This window comes from Coffea arabica, chromosome 10c (genome assembly GCF_036785885.1).
Source record: "Coffea arabica cultivar ET-39 chromosome 10c, Coffea Arabica ET-39 HiFi, whole genome shotgun sequence".
In the NCBI taxonomy this organism is placed as follows: Eukaryota; Viridiplantae; Streptophyta; class Magnoliopsida; order Gentianales; family Rubiaceae; genus Coffea; species Coffea arabica.
In genome coordinates, this window is record NC_092329.1 from 48,346,861 (window position 1) to 48,368,205 (window position 21,345).

Sequence of the window (21,345 nt, forward strand, 5' to 3'; positions counted from 1 at the left end):
TCATGAATTTAGATGAAATCTGAGATCCAATGGTGCTGAAAATGATGATGAAGGTAATGACCATGACAATCATAGTGACGGTGATGATGGCGGTGATGGCAAGGTGACAATTGTTGGACTGAAGAAAGGAAGAAAAAGAGAAGAAAATGGAAGGGAAAGGAAAACAGATAAAGGAAAAAAAAAGAACAAAAAGAAAGGAGATGGGGTTTGAAATCTGAACATCGTCTGGTTGGAGAAGACGACAAATTTTTAGAATTTGTTGAATTAACTCCTGAATTTTACTTTTTTCTTAAATGAAGCAAGAAAGTTTTTAAAATATTAAATTAAACCCGAACTAACTTTTGTTATAGTTTGAAAACAAGGTTAATATAAGAATTTTATATTATTTCGTCAAATTGGATGATTTCTGTTCGTTGGCCAAATTAGTCCAAACCATGAGGCGGCTCTTTGGGAGTTTTTAAAAAATGAGGAGGTTTTATAACAATAACCCAAACCACAAGGGGGTTTAGTGTATTTTACCCTTTTTCTTTGTTCCACATTTGGGGAAACAGCCCAGAGGGAGAGAGTTTTTTCTCCTTTTTTTCTTTTTCTCAGTTGAGTGCCAAGAGAGAGCCGAGAGCTTGGTCTGGAGTAGTTGTCAAAAGTCAAAGAAATGAGTAGAGTAGTTTTTTCTCAAATGATGAATTTTTGTCCCAAATGAAAAAAAAAGGTAAATAGAGGTTGAGTGTAAAAATGGATTAATAGTGCATTTGGTGAAACAAAATAATTAGGATGATTTTTTATTTTCTTTTTTTGTTATTTTTTCTTTTCCTAAAACAAACCTACAAAAATGAAAAAAAAAATATGCATTAAAATGCAAGAAAATAAATATCTCATTAAATTGAAAAAATTCAAGAAAATATTAAAAATTGACAAAAATTTGGTGTCTACAGTTGCTGCATCTTTACAAATTTTGCATATATCCCTTAACATTTATTAATTATTTCATTTTTTACTAATACAACTTGAGAACAATTAGAAAAGGGCATATATGGAAGAAAATTATCATCTCACTCCTCAAAATACTTTTTAATAGTACTTTTTCTTAATTGGACTGATTCTGTTACCAATACCTTAAGTTCAAGGGAGGTTAGTATAATTTTTAAAATCTCAAGGGAGATCAGTGAAAGTGTCAGAAATCTCAGGGGAGATTTCTGAAATTATCCCTATCGATTAAATTAAGTGGAGCAAATCTACAATATTAGAATGTAAAGTGTCCAATATTGAAGTTTAGAGTACAAGTGAGAATGATAAACAAGTTTGAAAGTTATAAAGTGGAATTGATCCTCCAAAATATAATGAAAGTAAATGCTCAAGAAAATGAGCTATTGATAGGTTGTAATTTTATCATTTATTTTATTATTAATTTTTCCTATTATCTGACTTGATGTGGATTAATTGTTAGATTCTACTCACTTTTAAAAATTTGCATTTATTACAGGGAGTAAAACGAAAATATCATAACAAGTGCCAATTTGACAGTCATCAGAAAAGAGTTCAAGTAGCAAGCGTCCAGGGGCATTTTTGGAATATCAAGAAACGACCCTTTTTGATGATTTGCGGAAGACAGTATTGGGGGAAACAACGAAAAGGATGCTGGAGTCTTCTTCTTGCATGAGAGCCGCCACAAGTAAAAAAAAAAAAAGCATAATTTAGATAGGAGAAATTGGGCAGAGGACTTTTACTTCTTTAGCATAGCTTTTGACTTTTCTTCCTTTTAGCTTTTAGTAGTTTCTTTTCCTTCTTTGTAAGTCAAACGAAGTGAAAACAATCAATCACCTTTTATAGCTTTGCTATCTTTTCAATATTCGGACGAATTGAATTTTCCCAATTTCGAAGGACAATGGCTGCTGCTTTCTCTACAATTTTGTGTGAGTTTTTCGCATCAATCATGAACTAAATTCCCTTTATCTAGTCAAGGAACAATGGATGCTTTGGTTCGCCTAAAAATTATGAGATCGATTTAATTTTATCTTTACCTCTTATTTATTAGTATTTGCATATTCTCCGATTGCAATGCTTATAGTTATTTAATTAATTGATTGTCTTGGATCCGGATAGTGAATTGATTTAGTAACATATTGTTAATTATGACATTAAATCCGTAATTGTTTAATTTTCTTCAAATAGTGACAAATAGCATGATTGAATTTGTGTCAGGGGAATACGCGAGTTAATCTAAAATAACCCTGGTAGTGCATTTTTTTGTTAGAATAGGGCTCCTATAATACGTAAGGCAATTGGGGAATTAAATCTTACTGGCGTACCTAAGATTATTTTTCAATTAGAGCAGTGATCAATGGGCGTACCTTAATCACCGACGCAGTAAGGAGGGATTGACTGTCATCACTTGTTTGACAGTTATAACCTATTTATTAATGAATAATTGGAATTGCCTTTGCATCGATGATCAATTAGGTGAACTATTACTGAAATTATTTCTTGGCTAGACCTTTAATTATTATTACTATGATTTTAGTGAATTGTCATTTAATTTTTAGTTGGCTATTTAATTTTTAGTTGAATTGCTTTAATTGTCATCTTTTATACAAAAACATCCCCCGTGTTACTTTGAATTTCAAAAGAGACAATTATCTTCAATCCCTAATGATACGACCCTACTTGTCCTGTTTACAAATTAATAATTATTTGTGAAAAAGTCATCCCACTCGGATATATCGGATCAAGCAAACTTTTCGGGAACAGGGTTAATCAAATAATCTATTGCACACCTAGAGTTCATGCTCCAGTATTTGGAACCGGGTTTTGGTTACTTTAATTGGCAATTAGATTTATTTTTATTATTGCACAAGCATCGACAACCTGTCAATTTTTAGCGCTGTTACCGAGGACTGGCATTAGTTATTTGTTTCTTTTTAAGTTTATTTTTGTTCTAATTTTCTGGTGCTTTTCCAGTGTACGCCTCGTTTTTCTCGTTCAGGTGAATTAATTTTCAACCTCGAAGTAGAGAAAACTGCGTGCAGAACAAGGAAAAAGACCAGACAACTCAGAGAAGAGCACTCTAGTGCTGTATCTCAGACCCCCATTATCTAATTTTCGGCTAATGGGTCAAGAGTTCAATTTCTCCATTACCCAATTTAATATGGCATTTGGGTTCATTATTCCGGCGTATGTTGAGACTAGGGAATATGCTGAGAGTGCCCGTGATTACGTAGAGCCATTTCTATCCTCTTACCACGATATGTGGAGAGACATGTCTGTCGACAGGCACTGCTATGATCCTTCTAGATCTAGGAGCTCATTTCTTAAGGACCCTAGTGTCCGATATGTTCAGCGACTCTTAGCCTACAGCTACTTAGGTCACAAGGACAGCTCCGGTATACTCTTTCGACCCGAGTTCTTCTTCATTTGGAGTATGATAAATAATATCAAGGTCAAATTGGGGTGTTGGTTGGCGGCACAGTTCAAGACTATTTTGCCAAAAAAGAACAAACCCCTGATTCTCGGATCCTATATCGCACACTTGGCAGTACAGTTGGGGGTTCTTAATCTACAGGATCACGACCTTCATTTGGCATTTGATATGAAATTCCTGAATGCAGGGTGCTTGGAAAGGATGGGAGTTCTTGAGTACGTCGATGGTTCCTACCGGTTCACTCCCCCGGGACTGCCTCGCGCCCCCCTCGATCCTCGTTTGCTGTTCGTCACCTGCTAGCGATGATCCCGACCTGTCTACCTCCACTCCACCTCCTCCACCACCAGGGGCTGCTGAATGGCACCAACTCCGGACGCAGATTCAGAATTTGGGGACTCAGATGATCAATATTGATAACAACATGTATTTCATGGCGTAGAATTTGGTAGCGTTTGTGCACCATGCGGGTCTTACTGCTCAATTCCCGCCTAACCCGCCATTGTGACCCTGACTTCAGGGAAGTTCCATTGCCCTTCTTTTGGCTTTTGTTATTTATTTGCTACATTGAGAGTAATGTATCGTTTAGGTGTGGGGGGGAGTAGATGGGGTGCTAGTGTTTCTAATTTTTAGTAGTTTTTAGTTTTTAAGTGTTTTTCCTTTATTTCTAGTTTGTTATTTGTCTATCTTTCGTTCATTCTCTTTCTTTCTTTTTAGTGCTTAGCTTTCATGTGAATACCAAAGTTTGATGTTGGATTGTTGACTCTAATTCTACTATTGCCAAGTTTTAATAATAAAAGTGTATCTAGTTAATGTGGTTGAATCCAAGAACATCTCTTTGGTGAATATCGGTGATTGCTTGACTCTTTTGAGATCTTGGTTAACTTTTCTGGGCATAGGGAATGATTGTTGGCATTTTCATGTGAATTGGTCCAATATTAACTTTAGTTCTCCATGTTTGGGAAAAATGAGGCTAACTACTGCTATTTTTTATTTTTTACAATGTTATTTTGAGTTATTGTGTTATTTGGCTGTGAATAAAGTTGACTGTACTCCGCTATTTGTTACTACTAAGTAACCGGGGATCTTCACCTAAAGTGTCGATTCTCGCGTCAAAAAGTAATAATTTTTATGAGTACGTGGTCGTATAATAATAGGAGCTGAGTAACCGGGCTCCTCCATCTGGCAAATGTTGGAGTTCGCGTCAAAAGGCTCTAATGGCTAGACACTAAGTCTTTGTGCTATTGAGAAAAAAAAAAAGAAAAAAAAGTGAAGGTTGTATTAATGTGTGATAAAATTCAGTGTGCCAATTTATGGATTTAATGTTGAGATTTTGGTTAATAGTTGGACCATTTGCTGATAAATGTTGTGCGCCATTCCTTTTTCTTAGATTAATTAATCTGGAATTGAAGGAATTTGTGGTTTAGAAGCTAACCGGGGTGATATTTCTCGGATTTTGATCACTGATAACTTGATATATGATTTTTGTTGGTATCTTGACAATATAGTAGATAGAACAATAGCCATTGTCAAATATTGGTGTTTGTTTGCTGTTATTATGCTTGAGGGCAAACATAGTTTAGGTGTGAGAAAAATTGATAGGTTGCAATTTTATCATTTATTTTATTATTAAATTCCCCTATTACCTGATCTGATGTGAATTAATTGTTAGATTCTACTCACTTTTGAAAATTTGCATTTATTACAGGGAGTAGAACAAAAATACCATAACAAGTGCCAATTTGACAGTCATCAGGAAAGAGTTCAAGTAGCAAGCGTCCAGGAGCATTTTTGGAATATCAAGACGCGACCTTTTTGGTAATTTGCGGAAGACAGCATTGGGGGAAACAACGAAAAGGATGCTGGAGTCTTCTTCTTACATGAGAGCCGCTGCAAGTAAAAAAAAAAAAAAAGCATGATTTAGATAGGAGAAATTGGGCAGAGGACTTTTCCTTCTTTAGCGTAGCTTTTGACTTTTCTTCCTTTTAACTCTTAGTAGTTTCTTTTCCTTCTTCGTATGTCAGACGAAGTGAAAACAATCAATCACCCTTTGTGGCTTTGCTATCTTTCCAATATTCGAACAAATTGAATTTTCCCAATTTTGAAGGACAATGGCTGCTGCTTTCTCTATAATTTTGTGTGGGTTTTTTGCATCAGGGATGAACTAAATTTCCTTTGTCTAGTCAAGGAATAATAGATATTTTAGTTGGTCTAAAAATTATGAGATCGATTTAATTTTATCTTTTCCTTTTATTTATTGGTATTTGTATATTCTCCGATTATAGTGCTTATGGTTATTTAATTAATTGATTGCCTTGGATCCGAACAGTGAATTGATTTAGTAACATATTATTAATTAGGGCATTAAATCCGTAATTGTTTAATTGCCTTGAAATGGTGACAACTGGTATGATTGGGTTTGTGTCGGGAGAATATGCGGGTTAATCTAAAATAACCCTGGTAGTGCGTTATTTGGTTAAAATAGGGCTCATCTAATACGTAAGACAATTAGGGAATTAAATCTTACTGACGTACCTAAGATTATTTCTCAATTAGAACAGTGATTAACGGACGTATCTTAATCACTGATGCAGTAAGAAAAGGTTGACTGTCATCACTTGTTTGACAGTTATAACCTATTTATTAGTGAATAATTGGAATTGCCTTTGCATCGATGATCAATTAGGTGAACCATTGCTGAAGTTATTTCTTGACTAGACCTTTAATTATTGTTACTCTGATTTTAGTGAATTGTCATTTAATTTTTAGTTGGCTATTTTATTTTTAGTTGAATTGCTTTAATTGTCATCCTTTATACAAAAACATCCCCCGTGTTACTTTGAATTTCAAAAGAGACAAATATCCCCAATCCCTGAGAATACGACCCTACTTGCCCTGTTCACAAATTAATAATTATTTGTGAAAAAGTCATCACACTCGAGTATATCGGATCAAACAAACTCTTCGGGAACAGGGTGAATCAAGTAACCCATTGCACACCTAAAATCCCTGCTCCAATACTTGAAACCGAGTTTTGGTCTTTAATTGACAATTAGATTTATTTTTATTATTGCAGAGGCATCGATAACCTATCAGCTATAGTACATATTTCTGGATACACTGGTTGTTACACTGATTAGTCGTGCACAAATCGAACGAAAGATCAAAATCAAAATAGTCTAGGAAAAAGCTTATAGAAAACAGATGATGAAATACCATGAATTGGATAAACTTTTTCCTACAAATTTAAAATTTTACAAACAACTTAACACTAGGTTTAGCTCCTATCTTGTATCCTTCAAGCACAGAATACAAAAAACTTCATTGAAATACAGACGTTGAACTTTAAAAAAAAATTATAAATTACACATCCAGCATTAGTCTAATTTGGATGGGGAACAAAACACAAAGGATTGTCCTCTGACGATGACAAAACATGTCTCCACTAGAACTTTGACTGGAGGGACTCGATCGCCTTCTTGTCCAGCTGAAATGATTTAGTAAGAACTTCAGGAGAAATAAGTGGCTCTGTTCCGAAAACTGCATTTGCAATTGTGATGGTACCAGGGTTTTGGCTATTGAAAGCCACAATCCCCATCGCCTTTGTTTTCCCCACATTTCTTAGAAAATGAACTAGGCCAATTGGGAAGACGAAGATGTCTCCTGGTTTCAAAATCTTAGCATATAACCTATTTTTCGTGTTATCAGCTGGATTGGAGGTGACAAAACCAGCATAGATGGTACCCTCGATTACTACGACGGCCTCGGTAGCACGAGGATGCGTGTGAGGAGGTATGACACCACCTGGTGCAAAGTCTACACGAAGTAGACTGAGACCGAGAGTGTTAAGGCCGGGTACTACGTTAACGTCAACCAGCTTAAATCCAGATCCAAGAGAGTTGTTGGTGTCTACAGGAATATTAAAGCCCGTTCCGACGAAGTCGTCACTAGTAACCTGTTTTGGGTTCTTGCAGATCTTTCCATTCACGAACACTGCACAAAAGATGAGGATAAATCACCCATGTGAAAGAAAACTGGGAAAGTCGCAAACTACAACCTGTGACTAATACATCTAGGGCTATCGTTATTCTATCTCTTTATCACTAACATTATAATATGAATCTCCCATCTATTTTGTAGACGCTCACAAAAATAGTCCGAGTTTAACACTTTTCTGTAACTTTCGATTTATCTTAATTTCTTATGGTTCGATAATCAAATAAGCATAAAATACAAAAACAGGATGGAGAATGACACAGAAAACAAAAAACCATGGATGGGTTATAACAAGTTGGATGCTTGCTGTATGGTTCAAAGAGCTGATAATTTGCATGTATAACATATTATGTGTGCATCAAATGGTGAAGGGGTTTTCTTCTTTCCTTTTTACACCCTTCTGCACAGAGCAAATTGCTGAATTGGTTGTCAAAAAATTACAAAAAACTATTATGTGTGAATGAAGATCGTTGCTTGACTATTATATGCCATGGCGTGTTGAACTGTTGATATTGTGGAAATGTTGTTTATAAGCCTATTATGAAATTTTAGAGTAACGAAGACAGGATTACTTTTAACGTGCGTGGACACAAATAATAGAAAGTTGTTTATATATATATATATATATATATTTTTTTTTTCTATGCAATAATTCATGAGAATAACAGTGATAATAATAGCAGTACTGGTGTTCTCGATAATATTCGGTAGTAACAGTCTATGTACTTGCTAAGTAGCCTCAGAAAGCACAAAGAAGCCACTGGTGCAGCAGACTATCCATCTTGAAAGCACTGAGCTTTTCTTGGTATATATACTAATTTAGGTAAACGGATTAAGCAACTTGCCTTGTAAAACTTTTGGAAATTAGTGGGTTTGGATTTTATTTATTTATTTTTGACAAAATCCCATTGCTAAAGTAGGAAATGAATGTCTTGTCAAATTTCAAGAACATCAACCTAAAACCAAAAAAGGATTAATCTTCCATACATTAGTAAAATTGAATGCATGATATATGCAAAATTTGAGTTTTAAATTCAGAATGTAATTAGTTATCATGCATTCAAAATTCGATAATATACACGCTGTTAGTGTATAGAAAATTAATCTTAAAAAAGTAGATAATTCAGATTGGGCCAAATTGGCATGATCTAATACGAACCATGATTTGAGGCAGACCGGCAAGGTAAACTACAATGTTAAGATTCCAAATAAAGCGTGTTCAGAATCTGTAGTATGGAATCGGACTTACCAGCTGCAGATGCATCAGGCACAGCAACGCAGAAATCCTGTAAAGGAGCGTCATCGTAAGCATAGGAAAATGAAGGTGATAAAGCCAAACAAATGGCAAGAATCGCAACGAAGCCAGCGGCTGCCATCTTCATGCAATTACTAGCCAGGCGCAACTTGGAGCTGTCACACTAAATTTAAGAAATTTGTAGGTTTGAGTGGATAAACTACAGCTATTTATACTTTCAAACTTGGGCCAATTGTTCCTTTCACGTTCTTGCATTTCCATTTGCTAAATGATTAGAATAACAAGAAAAATTATTTGCGTCTTCTATTTTTCCATGTCTTTGGTTAGAGTTTGACATTTCTTGCATCTGACATTTCAGTTCACTGACTATTCCATATTCGACGTTTACGTGAAGTTTTGGTACTTTTCAATGTCAAAGACTTGCTGCTATCTTTCAATTAAAAGTATTCAGTTATTAACAGATGTTATTGGAACGTGCGTGTTTCCTTTCTTTTATCCGTAAGAAACTGCTTTTGGGGGTTTGATTAAAAGTGTCTTTCAGTTATTAATAGATTTTATAGGAATACTTACTGTGTGTTTGGATTGCGAACTTTCGCAGAAAAATGCCTTAGGTTAATTTTTTATATATTTTTTTACCTCATATACATTATATTATTATAGTATTCTGTTTTTTTTTATAAAAATTTCAAAAACTTACAATCTAAACGGGCTCTAAACGTTGCCTTTTTTTTTTTTTCTTGCAGGAAAAATTTTGGATCATTTTGGCTCCAATAATCACCACCATGAGGTCAAAACAGGCTTCAGGATCAAAGCTGTTTACAGCTCCTTATAAATTACACATTAATATGGTTCTCACATCAAGAGCTATATTCAAACAAGTTGTTTTCTTTTTGGAAAGAATGGTCCATCCTTAACACTCATGTTTGTTGATTATACATTTCAATTATGTGTTCGAGTCATAAGTACGTGGTAGATATGTAGTTATAACATTGTTTATTCGCATTTAAGGACCCTACTTCAAATATTAAAAATCGAAATGAGCATCTTGATGGCCGGATTATCTCAGGCGGCACGCTACTTAGGGGTCAATTCTGCTTGTCAAAAGCATTTTTAGTCTACAAAATTATTAGACGTTTGCATGCGTTTAGAAAGAAGAAGAGAGAGAGAGAGTACATCATAGACAGTATGTTGGAAAAGTATGATTTAATAAATTAGTTTTATTAGTAGTGGTATTAGTTTCATATAAAAAAAACTCCTTAAAATGAAGTTGTGGTTTCTTGAATAAAGTAAATTGATTTGGTCTTTAATAACAGAAGTAAACGATTTTGTTGTCAAACCGAACCGCGTATGGGAACAGTTTCTTTTATACGTTTCCAAGCCTCAAGAATATATATACTAAGACTAGCGACTTTGCTTCCACGATGACAGTTGCTTTGAGACAAATTAATTTCAAATGGCGTTCTGGTGCCAAGAATATATATATATATATATATATATATATATATATTTATTTATTTATTTATTTATTTTGAAAGAAGAATAGTTATGCACCCTTGTCTTTTTTTTTTGGGTTAATTCCACTTTGTACCCCCAAACTTTGGAGGATTACCCACTTCAATCCCTAAATTTCAAAATGGGACACTTAAGTCCCTAAAACTTATAAATTGGGACACTTAAATCCCTAAACTTATAAAATGGGATATTTAAATCCCTAAACTTATAAAATGGGACACTTCAACCACCAACGGCATTCAGGATTCTGTCAACAATTTTCCTTAATTGGGACACTTAAATCCCTAAACTTATAAAATGGGACACTTCAACCACCAACGGCATTCAGGATTCTGTCAACAATTTTCCTTAATTGGAAAATATTTATAAGTTTAGAGACTTAAGTGTTCCATTTTGAAGTTTAGGGACTGAAATGGATAATCATCCAAAGTTTGGGGGATAAAATGGAATTAACCCCCTTTTTTTTTTAAGCATACTATCGCACTTTTTAAATTTTTTGACGAACGGAAGCACTATACTTCCCCTTAATCCCTGATCTAGTGTACGTGACAGAAAAACAAATGTCACAAAGAGTGGCACCATGGCTTGATGCATTCTCTTCATAATTGGGTGCAATTTACAAGACAACAAATTTAGCTTCAAAGCGGATTCAGCTACACAAATTTATTTCCATTATCCCATGCATGAATAATCAATTATTGATTGATCTCTTCTGGGGATTTTTTTCTTGTTTTTCTTTTCACGTAAAGAAAGATGGCTGTACCAATTTTTGTTTTGATAATCTGCTCTATTTGTTAATCAAATTGAAGACAAGAAAAATTCCCACCTTGCTTCGTTGAGGTCGAAAGCAGACCTTTCTTGAATTCAAACTCTCTTATCTCAAGAACTAACTAGAATACAGAAAGGAGTCCTGATACAGGAGTTTGGTCGAAAATATTGATTGAGTTGGCAAGCCAATCCAGTCTAATTTTGTCAAGATATAGGTTTTGCGTGATTTACGGTTGCATCTTGGCTTGGAATGTTGCTAATTTGATTTGAGAACGCAAAATCTGTTAGTCAACTTCACCAACGTGTAGCTGACATTAAAACCACTACCCCTCTAAGACGCCTCACTCTTGGCTGCATTCAATTCTAAATGGATCATCTACTCTATATTCACATTGTATACGATAACGAGTATGAATGAATTATGTATGTGAAAAGTACATATTTTAGTGAGTGCGAATGCATGATATATCCACAAATTTTGAAGTTTAAATTTAAATTAGAGTTAGTTATCATAAATCTAGACCTCTGGTCCATATTCTATCAGTGTTAAACGAATAATCTATTCTAAATTTGTGAAATGAGAAAAATGAAATTTTGGTACCTAAACTTTGACGCACGAGCGGTTTTAGTTTCCAAATTTTAGATGAAAATAAATTGGGTATCCGAACTTTCAAATTTTGAGCACATTAAGTACCCTTGACGATTTTTCCCCAAATTGTTACCGGAAAAAGCCATGTGACTGTCACGTGTCCGGCCAAAATGGAATTAAAAAAGTTCGGGTACCAAAACTGCATTTTTCTCTTTGTGAAATTTCTTCATTATGCAAAAAAAAATTATGTTAACGGAGTACAAGCTATGTATTGACTATTGATTAATCAACTCTAAGGTGTTACTTGGATTATTTTTTGTTAAAAAAAAAATTTAAGTTTTTGTGAGATTTTTTCTTTCCACATTTTTTAATTATTTTTTTACCTAACATACATCACAGTCTTTTAATTAAAAAATGATATAGTAAATTTTCTCCAAAAATTCCCCAAAAAATGCATTCTGAATGGGGTCTAAACTTTTCGTGGAGCAGGCTTTATCCAACTCTGTGCACATCCAAATTGAGAGAAGGTTCATTGATAACAATGTAAACCTACCAAATTCTAAAATCTTATTTGACCTAGGCTATAGACTACACATCCTAGCTTCAGCTAGCCTGGGGACAGATGTGGTGTTTACGGAGCGTCGGCAACTTCCAGCAAAGACTGAGGCTTGCTTACATCTAGACAAGTTTTCTTTTCCTCATTTTCGTTGCCGTAGCAGAAGCATATAATAGGCCCTTGGAAGTTTTGATTTTGTTGAATAAAAAGTAAGGACCGGCACCCCTCCCCCGCTCTCGGGGTTTTTGCCAAAAAAAAAAAAAAAAGAATTTAGTTAAAAAAAAAAAAAACTAAAAACCCAAATCGAATAAAGTCATCCTACGTGAAGTAGTGGCTCACTTTTTTTAAGGCAAACCACTGAGGAGAGAGATCAACTGTGGAATGGGGAGGAATGAAGGAAAAGAGAGAGTGTCCGAGAAAAGTATCCAAGGAATAAGAACCAACTATGATGTTTACAAATCCTTTTCGTGTGTACCTAAGAATATGGTAAACTGTCCAAATGAAATTGGTTTACACATATAACATGTAATAAGTCTAATCAAAATTTATTTAGTTTTACAAAATTATATTTCCGTAATTTTGGGTAAAACCACGAGAAGATGTTTGCGAAAAGTGTCAAACTCGAAGGAATATGAACCATGTTTTTTTACAAATTTAAATCATGTAATATAGTGTTTTTCTAATTAATTACGATCTTAATGTACCAAATTTGACATTTAGCAAATGGAGCTTCTATTCTTTTCCTAGGGTTTTATGCTTTGCAAAAGATCTGCTAAAGTAATTGGGGCTTGGATATTTCATAGAACGAAGGACAGACATTGGTTTAATATACTTCTCAGTGTAATAAATGGTTATCTTATTATTAATGCATTTTTGTACTTTACCCAAAAGAGAAGAAAGTCGGAAACTGAAGCAGTCGAGAATTCTAAATCGGCTACAATTTTATTTCTGGTATTGATTTTAAAATTTTACTGATATTAAAATTTTATTTACTGGTATTGATTTTAAAATTTTATTTCTTACGCGCAGCCCACAAGTGTAGGCTACAAAATCGGCTTTTGGTTGTATTCCAAGATATTGCATTTCTTTTCCTTTTTATTGTGTAATACCTGCAAAATACCGTGTTTTTTGCATGAAAGTCAGGACAATTCCTTATTGCTCAAAAACATACATAGAACTAGTTTGTACCCGTTCGTTGAATAGGAATCGTCGAAAAATAATAAACTATTAAGTTAATTTTATAAAAATATTGATATAAAATACAAATTTAATGTATAATCTATTATAACTTGTCTTAAGTATATTATTATGTGCGCATTGTAATATAAAGTATTCTTATAATATTAATTTGAATATCTAATTCAGTGAATAATAATTCAAAAATGAAAAAAATAACATTCAACAATACTATAACATTCAAAAACTTGAAAATAAATAAAAAGTGCAGTAAATAGTATCAAATAATATTTTACTCTTCCGAGACTTGTTTTTGTTTTTCTTCTGTTTGAACATTCTCCTTGATTTGTCCGTGCAAATCCTTGATTTGTCCGTGCAAATCAGCATTTATTGATTTTCTATTATCGCTGCATGATAGCAAAGCAGGATAACTAATTATAAAAAAATAAATGATTTATCGCATTCAAGGTTGTGTATAACAATACGTAAAGATTATAATTTAAGAAAGTAAAATAGTTACGTTCTCATGCAAATCTTTTTATGAGAATTCCCTTCCTCTGTGGTTTTTGTTGAACCTTCTGATGAATGATTCATATGAAGTGTATTGAAATGTTGTTGATTAGAATCATCTCTTGTACTAATTGGGATCTGGGAAGAAGATGCTCCAGGTTGGTATTAGTTGTCGATTCCACCAATCTGATAATGATTTATCAAAATTAAAGGCAAAAATATTATGTGAGATATAATATGTGAAATATAAGAGAAATTTATTGTACATTACCTGTGAAAGCATGAAATGCGTTTCCCTCTCGAAATCACAGTGGAACTATCTAGTCACTGTAAATCTATTACTACCTTGTTCCAGATTGTAATTGATCAACTTGATTTGGAACACAAAAGGTTTCCACGTGATCTTATTTATAATTGATTACACAATTTCATTGCTAAATCCTTCCTGAAAATGAAATGCATAATAGATTTTTTTTTGTTAGAATATTCAATGGCTGAGATAAGTGTCGGATTGTCTACTATTATTAAAAATATTTTAAAAAATTAGATATAAGTTTACCTTGTTAAATTCTTCAAGAACAAAAGAAAGTTTGTGTTCTATTATTCTTTCAGCCTCTTGATCAAATATAACAAACCAAGCACTACCGGTTGCATCACTTGCCATGACTTTTAATATATACCCGTATAAATACACATATTCTAAAAGTCATGTTTATGTAGATATTGTAGCAATTAAAATGATAAAACGGTTAACACCTACAACATACCTCAATTTAGGATACTCCATATTTTGATTGCAAGCATTACATACAAAATTAGATCCTTCTAATGTCACTTTTCTCTGACATTTTGGACATGCTTTGTAGTACAGTTGACCATTGAAATCAACTTTCAGAATCGTCACTTTGGAAGTGTAAACCAATTCCTAGAGAAATGACCAATTTAAGCAGTCAATTTAATAATTAATATTTTTAATTGTGAAAACTAATGTTCTATAATTGTAACTTGTAACTTTAATTGTACCTCTATTTGAACACCGGCCATTATAATAATTGACTAATGTGCTATAATAATTTTTTATTCTTGAACATTAGTTGCTGTATAGTTTCTCGTATTTTTGGAGGATGTAAAACCTCAATAGTTTGAGGAGCAGTGTTATCAATGCTAATAACAATCTTATCTTAATTACTTATATACAATATATATGAAAATATAAAACAAACATTTAATAAAGATATATAGCTTTACCAATTCAAATAATCTGGAACTTCAGAAATATTTAGATTCATATATACTCATGTGACAGTTGTTGATGACAAATAGTATGAACCTGAGTAATAATTTATCGTGAGGTCCATTAAGAATGCTAATGAAAAGAAATAACAATATGTTTATTATGAGAAATTCATTGATGTTTATGTCATTACCTCTGAATTTTTTAACTGTCACTGAAGAGATCACCAACACTAATGGTTGATCAGACACCAAAATAGTCTCATCATCAAACTGATTCGATGTTGTTCCCCATAATGTGACTTAATGCTTTCACCACTTCAATATAAAGCACTCAAAATTAATACTTGAATAGAAATTACTCAAAATTAATTGTTCAAATAAGAATATGAGCTTATCTTCATATTATAACTAATTTATTTAGCAGACTAAATTAAAAAAATGCAGCAAATACCTTTTATTAGTAATTGCAATATCTCGTTTTTTGACAGTTCCATTACTCTTCGAAACTTCATAAATTGGTCCCACTTTAGAAAGTCTTCCTACCACACCTATATTACACACAAATGAATAAGTATAACACATATAGTTATCTAGGAATCACTATTTTCAAATGAATAAAATTAAAAGTAGTATTTACCCTATTAACTTATTACGTCATACCTGATAAGAATATAAAAACTTGACATCGTGAAGAAAGGTCACTGAAATCGATGAATTCAAATTTGTGAAATTTTATTGAACTCATTCGACCATCAAGCTTTTTCACCAGAGTGGTATAAGTGAAATAAATATTATGCTCATTGTGCACAACATTCCAAGATTGTTTCCTTGGTGTCACTCTAAATTTCTCCAAAATATAGACATCTCCCTCAAGTAGTTGTGGTTGAAACCTTTGTACCAAATTTTTTGGTACAATAGCTACCATATGATTATCCTAAAACAATTCAGACATCACAAATCAGAAAAAAAAAATTGTTATGAAATAAACAAATTAACTCAAATCAGTCATAGATGGATGAATAATGGTACTTACATCTTCTTTGGTACAATAGCTACCATATGATTATCCTAAAACAATTCAGACATCACAGATCAGAAAAAAAAAATTGTTATGAAATAAACAAATTTAACTCAAATCAGTCATAGATGGATGAATAATGGCACTTACATCTTCATCGAGCAGTACCATTTCAAGAGCAAATACATCACCAGTATTTGTGTTAATGGCATCCCACATGCGCGTCACTCTAACCTTGATTTTCTTGGAATCAAATCCCACAGTCAACTGATTCAAGAGCTTGTGGCTTGAATTCATTGTAACGAACCTGTGTCTGATACCAAAATTCACCAGCTTATAAAATAATTGCATACAGGTATCTAAACTAAATACATCAATATATAATTAATAACCGCATAAATAAAAACAAACAAAATTGCATATTCATGAATTTTAAATTAAGTTTTAGAATTTAACCTTTAGACATGCGTAAATTATCATATATGTCTCGATAAACAATATTTCTTCTACGACGATTTTCCGGATTTCGATCATCCTTGATCAAGAACTTCAATCCTTGACGAGAGGTTACTCGAGAAGCAACAACGTATAATTGGCCGTGAATAAATACAGGTTTTGTCAAGTACACTCAAACGTTATCAAAAGTTTGGCCTTGACTCTTATTTATTGTCATAACAAAACAAACCTTAATAGGAAACTGTCGTCGAATCATCACAAAAGGCCATTTTGAATCCGTAGGAGTCATGTCGATTCTGTGAATGAAAAATCTTGTCCTTATACTTGACCCTGTAATCGTTTCAGCTTCTATGATATTATCTCCCAGATTTGTAATTATCAACCGTGTACCATTGCATAGACCCTGACTCTTTTTCATATTGCGTAGCAGAATAATTGGAATTCCAACCTTTAACTCAATTGAATGATTTGGAATTCCAGAGAATTTATGTGTATTCAAAAACTCAACCGGGTATAAAGAAGCTTGTTCAAGACCGCAATCAGAGTTGGGACAGATTATATCAGCACTTAAGTATATCCTAGAATGGCCAGGAATGGATGATAGAATAACAGAATTTACTTCATCAACAACATCATTGGTCGGGGCAAGAATAGCTCTATTGAGAAGATATGAAGCATTATTATAATTAGCCAATAGATCAGGATACGTACTATCAATAATGCAATGTATGCAGTCAGTATCCTGAGGAATGAGTAGATCATTAGGAATCTCTATCCAAGTAGATTCCTCTTCATCATCCAAGGAAATAGCTGGTAATTTTCCTTCACCCAAATCTAAAATCCATTTGCTGAATTCTTCTAAACTTTCAACAGAATCTGAATGCATATCATTACCTCGTATGCGCATATTCAAAGATAATAGATAAAAATGACAAATGACCCCAAAGCAAAGAAGATCGATTAATTGATGAAGCAACAATTTTAGTTCTACCCCCTTTGGGAACGACAGGAAGAATTTGCCTGAAATCACTACCTAGTAACATAGTTTTGCCACCAAAAACTTTGTGCTCAGAGTCAAGATCATGAAAGCGTAAGATATCCCTAAATGTTCTATCAACCGCTTCAAAAATATTTCAATGTAACATTACAGTTTCATCCCAAATAATCAATGATGCCTTACAAATTAACTCAGCCAATTGTGATCCCTGTGATATTGTGCAAGTACCATCTATAATTATAGGAATTTTAAATCTTGAATGAGCTGTCCTTCCACCAGGCAGCAATAGAGAAGTTATACCAGAAGATGCTACCGCCAAAACTATTTTCCTTGTGAACGTAATCAAGCAATTATAGTTCTCCACAAATAAGTCTTTCCTGTTCCTCCACTACCATAAACAAAAAGAAGACCACCGAGACCATAATCAACAGCATGAATGACTGCATTATACACTTGTAGCTGTTGCTCATTCAACCCATTTCGGAGCTGAAAGTGTTCTTGTGCAAGAATTTCCCTGTTATCAATTCCTCAATAATAAACTGATTTCGATTATCATTATCCAATAGCATATCAGGAAATGGGATTCCAGGAAATTCTTTCAAAGATCTACTATTTCTATTGAGAATTTTTTTCAATTTCATAAAGTGCATAATTCTTTATTTGGGAATCACTGAAAGATATAAAATTATCTCCGAGTATACGACGTTGTCGATAGGATATGTCATCAGAAAGAAACTCCCAATTTTTCTGCCATAAATCTAATGGATTAGATACCTCACAAAATAATAACATGGTCACAAATAATTCACGTAATTGTTGACCTGTTTGCCAATTTGCTGCTTCTCTTATAGCATTATGCCTTTCTTCATCACCACCCAATAATCCCAATGCTTGACATGCCACTTTAAAAGTTGGATGCACGACTCCGTTAACAGTCCTAATCTCCTCATATGACCATGGACCTTTGACAATGTTCAATAACATACGTAAGTAGAATCTTTCTCCAGTTGAAGGATGAGCATAAAAAATTCTACCTATTGATCAACTAGACTTCCGTTTAACCCATTTTCTCAGCTTCTTTTTCCATGTCCATTGTGTAGGAAAATCTACATAAGTCAACTGTTGAGCAGATGTATCTGTGGAATTCGTTTTCGTCCATTCAATAAATGTTGTACTCTGTTCTTCTGCTCTGATTAATACTTCATCCAAAGGATCATTATCACCAAATAGCACTGGCTGTTCATTTGGAAGATGAAAATTTAATCTTCGAACGGCAATACTCTGATATTGAATGTCAAAATCAAATATTCTCCAGCAAGCCTCTGATGCTAATATATATCAGCACTCTAGATATCTTTTTATCTCATCTACTTCACGAACAACTCGTGTTCCACTCTGTCCATCAATTGCATCATTTTCCTCAATGACAAAAGTGGCTCTATCATATCCTTTATTCACATATTTGAATAAATATTTTATAGACGCACAATTCAACACAAACATGTCCCCAATATTTGCCAACCAAATCAACATTATGAGGAACGATCCACCGATTATCAATTTTCACACCATCTTTAATACCTTCTCGTCCATTGTCCCTTCTCCTGTATACTGGAAAACCTTCTTCTTCAATTATTGTTTCGGTCTGAAAATTTTTAAGATAATGTTTACTGCACTTTCCATTTTCCATACACGGTGATCTTCTATTAGCTGGTCCACATGGTCCGTGTGTCATAAATTGTAAAACTGCTTCATAAGCTATTGGATTAGTATTCTTATCTGGCAATTCGGCAGAAATGATTCGATCAATATCTCTTGGTGCAGTGCACTTATCATATGGATGTAAGAATAACAAAATATGTGCATGCGGCAACCCTCTCTTTTGAAACTCAATTGTGTATAATGCTGTACAAAGTATAAGTACATGAAATTAAATAAGAATTTGATATAAATTAAATATTTTTGAAAAAATAAATAAAATATCTTGTTAGATCAAATACCTGCTATCACCTTGCCAAAATGCTGTCCATGTGTTAAATCATTAATCAATTGATCTAATTTTATGCGAAAAACACGTGCAACAATATCAGGTCGATCCACAACTTTCTGATCAAGGATCAAACTTATACCCTTGCTGATTTCTGGCCAATTAGAATTGCATGTGAAAGTAATGAAAAGATCAGGAGGACCCATGAATCTATATATTGCCATTGCATCTTGATAATTTTGAACCATATATCTTGGTCCACCGGTAAAAGTTGAAGGCAAAACCAACTGTTTTCCTGCTGATGCAGGTGTGGTATCACCTCGTACCACATTATCTTGCAAACCTTTGTATAAGGCTGCTCTAATCTTTTGCTGATTGGCACGAATCCAATTCAAATTATTTTCCTCAATTGCAGCAAAAGCATCAACAATATACTGCTGAAATAAATTACTTGCACTGACCAATTTTTTCGCTTCATTGAGTCTATTTTGTATTCTGAAAGCAGAGAATTCCCTCATGCTGATAAACTTTCTTTTACCGTTACTCTTTCTTGGATTGGAGACATATTTCTCAGTATGTTCACCTTAAAACCATCTTCATCGTAAGGAAATATGATTGGATATTGCATGGCCATAAAACTTGGATGTAATTCGGTGATTCTTTTTAGCCCCATAGTTTTTTCCTCAACAATAATATCTCGATTTCCCCTTGCCTGCTCTCCATCACCGACTATAAATGCAGCTACCTCTGATGATGTTGGTAAATTGTATTGTCTTCCATCTCGAGATCGAGTACCAATCAATCTCAAACGAACTGACATGTAATTGGATTCTTGAAACCTGTCCCTTGCTATTCAAAATGCCTTTGCAAGCGGATTATACTCGTCCAACATCTCTTTCAATCCATTGACAATTTCAGGATCCAAATCACAATTTCTGTTTGCTGTACTAAGTGGATGCATTCTATTCCTGACCTCATTTTGTGTATCATGAACATAAAACTGTGCAAAAGTTCCAAGATGACTATCAGGAGGTATAAGAGACCCTATTTTACGATGATTTTGCCCATTGATTCGAAAAACGTACGAGCCACGTTCATCATTTATGGTGTTGTCAATACAACCACCCATTGATATGAATGCATACATCATGTTAAAAGCTCTGATATTCTCTCAAAAATGTTTAGCTTGACGTCCTCCATTATAATCCAATAATTGTTTCAGAAATTGTGGTGGTTCCGTAAGTAGAGGCAATTGAACTTGCCCTTCTTGACAACAGATTGAAAATCTTGGAGAAGCAACATGTTGAGATTTTATGGTTCTCTCTTCATACCATAAAATTGCTCCACAATAAGGACATGTATGCGAAGGAAATCCAAAATCCCAACGTTCAAAAAATGTACCTATGAATTATAAAAGATTACATTTATCATCACGAAACCAAGAAATTAAATGACTCTCACATTTAAATCACAATAACTTACGTTTGGGAATGTCTCTTCGTTCATAATTAGGTACATTATTGCATGAAGTATCCATTTCTGAATCTGCATGAATATATTCAAAAAATAGTGGTTGAATAGATAAAATCATAAAACTATAAGAAAATTATTATTGTCGTAATTGTAAGAGAAATCACATACCTAATAAAGTGTCTGAATTAGCGACCTCATTCATATCTAATTCCTCGTGCAAAGATGATGAAGCATGTTGAACTCGTTCCCCACATAAAAGATTGGTATTCGTTGATTCGAATGACCAATTTTGACCAACAACCATATGAGAAATTATGTCATTCTGAATTTCGATTTGAGTATCATATGATTGCCCTAGAATTGAAAAATGTGAATTTATGGCTGCACCCGCCATGATTTCGACT

At 33.6% G+C, this 21,345-nt stretch overlaps 2 protein-coding genes across 2 annotated transcripts; both read right to left on the minus strand.

The window, feature by feature from the left end:
• Positions 1 to 6,617: 6,617 nt before the first annotated feature.
• LOC113713813 (germin-like protein subfamily 1 member 7) lies at positions 6,618 to 8,923 on the minus strand. Its single transcript, XM_027237599.2, has 2 exons — positions 8,658 to 8,923; positions 6,618 to 7,405 (listed from the first exon to the last, which is right to left on the minus strand). The coding sequence occupies exons 1-2, from the start codon at positions 8,788 to 8,790 to the stop codon at positions 6,858 to 6,860; spliced, it is 681 nt and encodes a 226-aa protein (XP_027093400.1). The 5' UTR covers positions 8,791 to 8,923; the 3' UTR covers positions 6,618 to 6,857.
• A 7,116-nt stretch (positions 8,924 to 16,039) lies between these two features.
• LOC140015980 (uncharacterized) lies at positions 16,040 to 19,986 on the minus strand. The gene is made up of 9 exons (XM_072068817.1): positions 19,482 to 19,986; positions 19,063 to 19,386; positions 18,853 to 18,929; positions 18,528 to 18,762; positions 18,303 to 18,443; positions 17,476 to 17,604; positions 16,714 to 17,360; positions 16,179 to 16,361; positions 16,040 to 16,078 (listed from the first exon to the last, which is right to left on the minus strand). The coding sequence occupies exons 1-9, from the start codon at positions 19,984 to 19,986 to the stop codon at positions 16,040 to 16,042; spliced, it is 2,280 nt and encodes a 759-aa protein (XP_071924918.1).
• Positions 19,987 to 21,345: the final 1,359 nt, after the last annotated feature.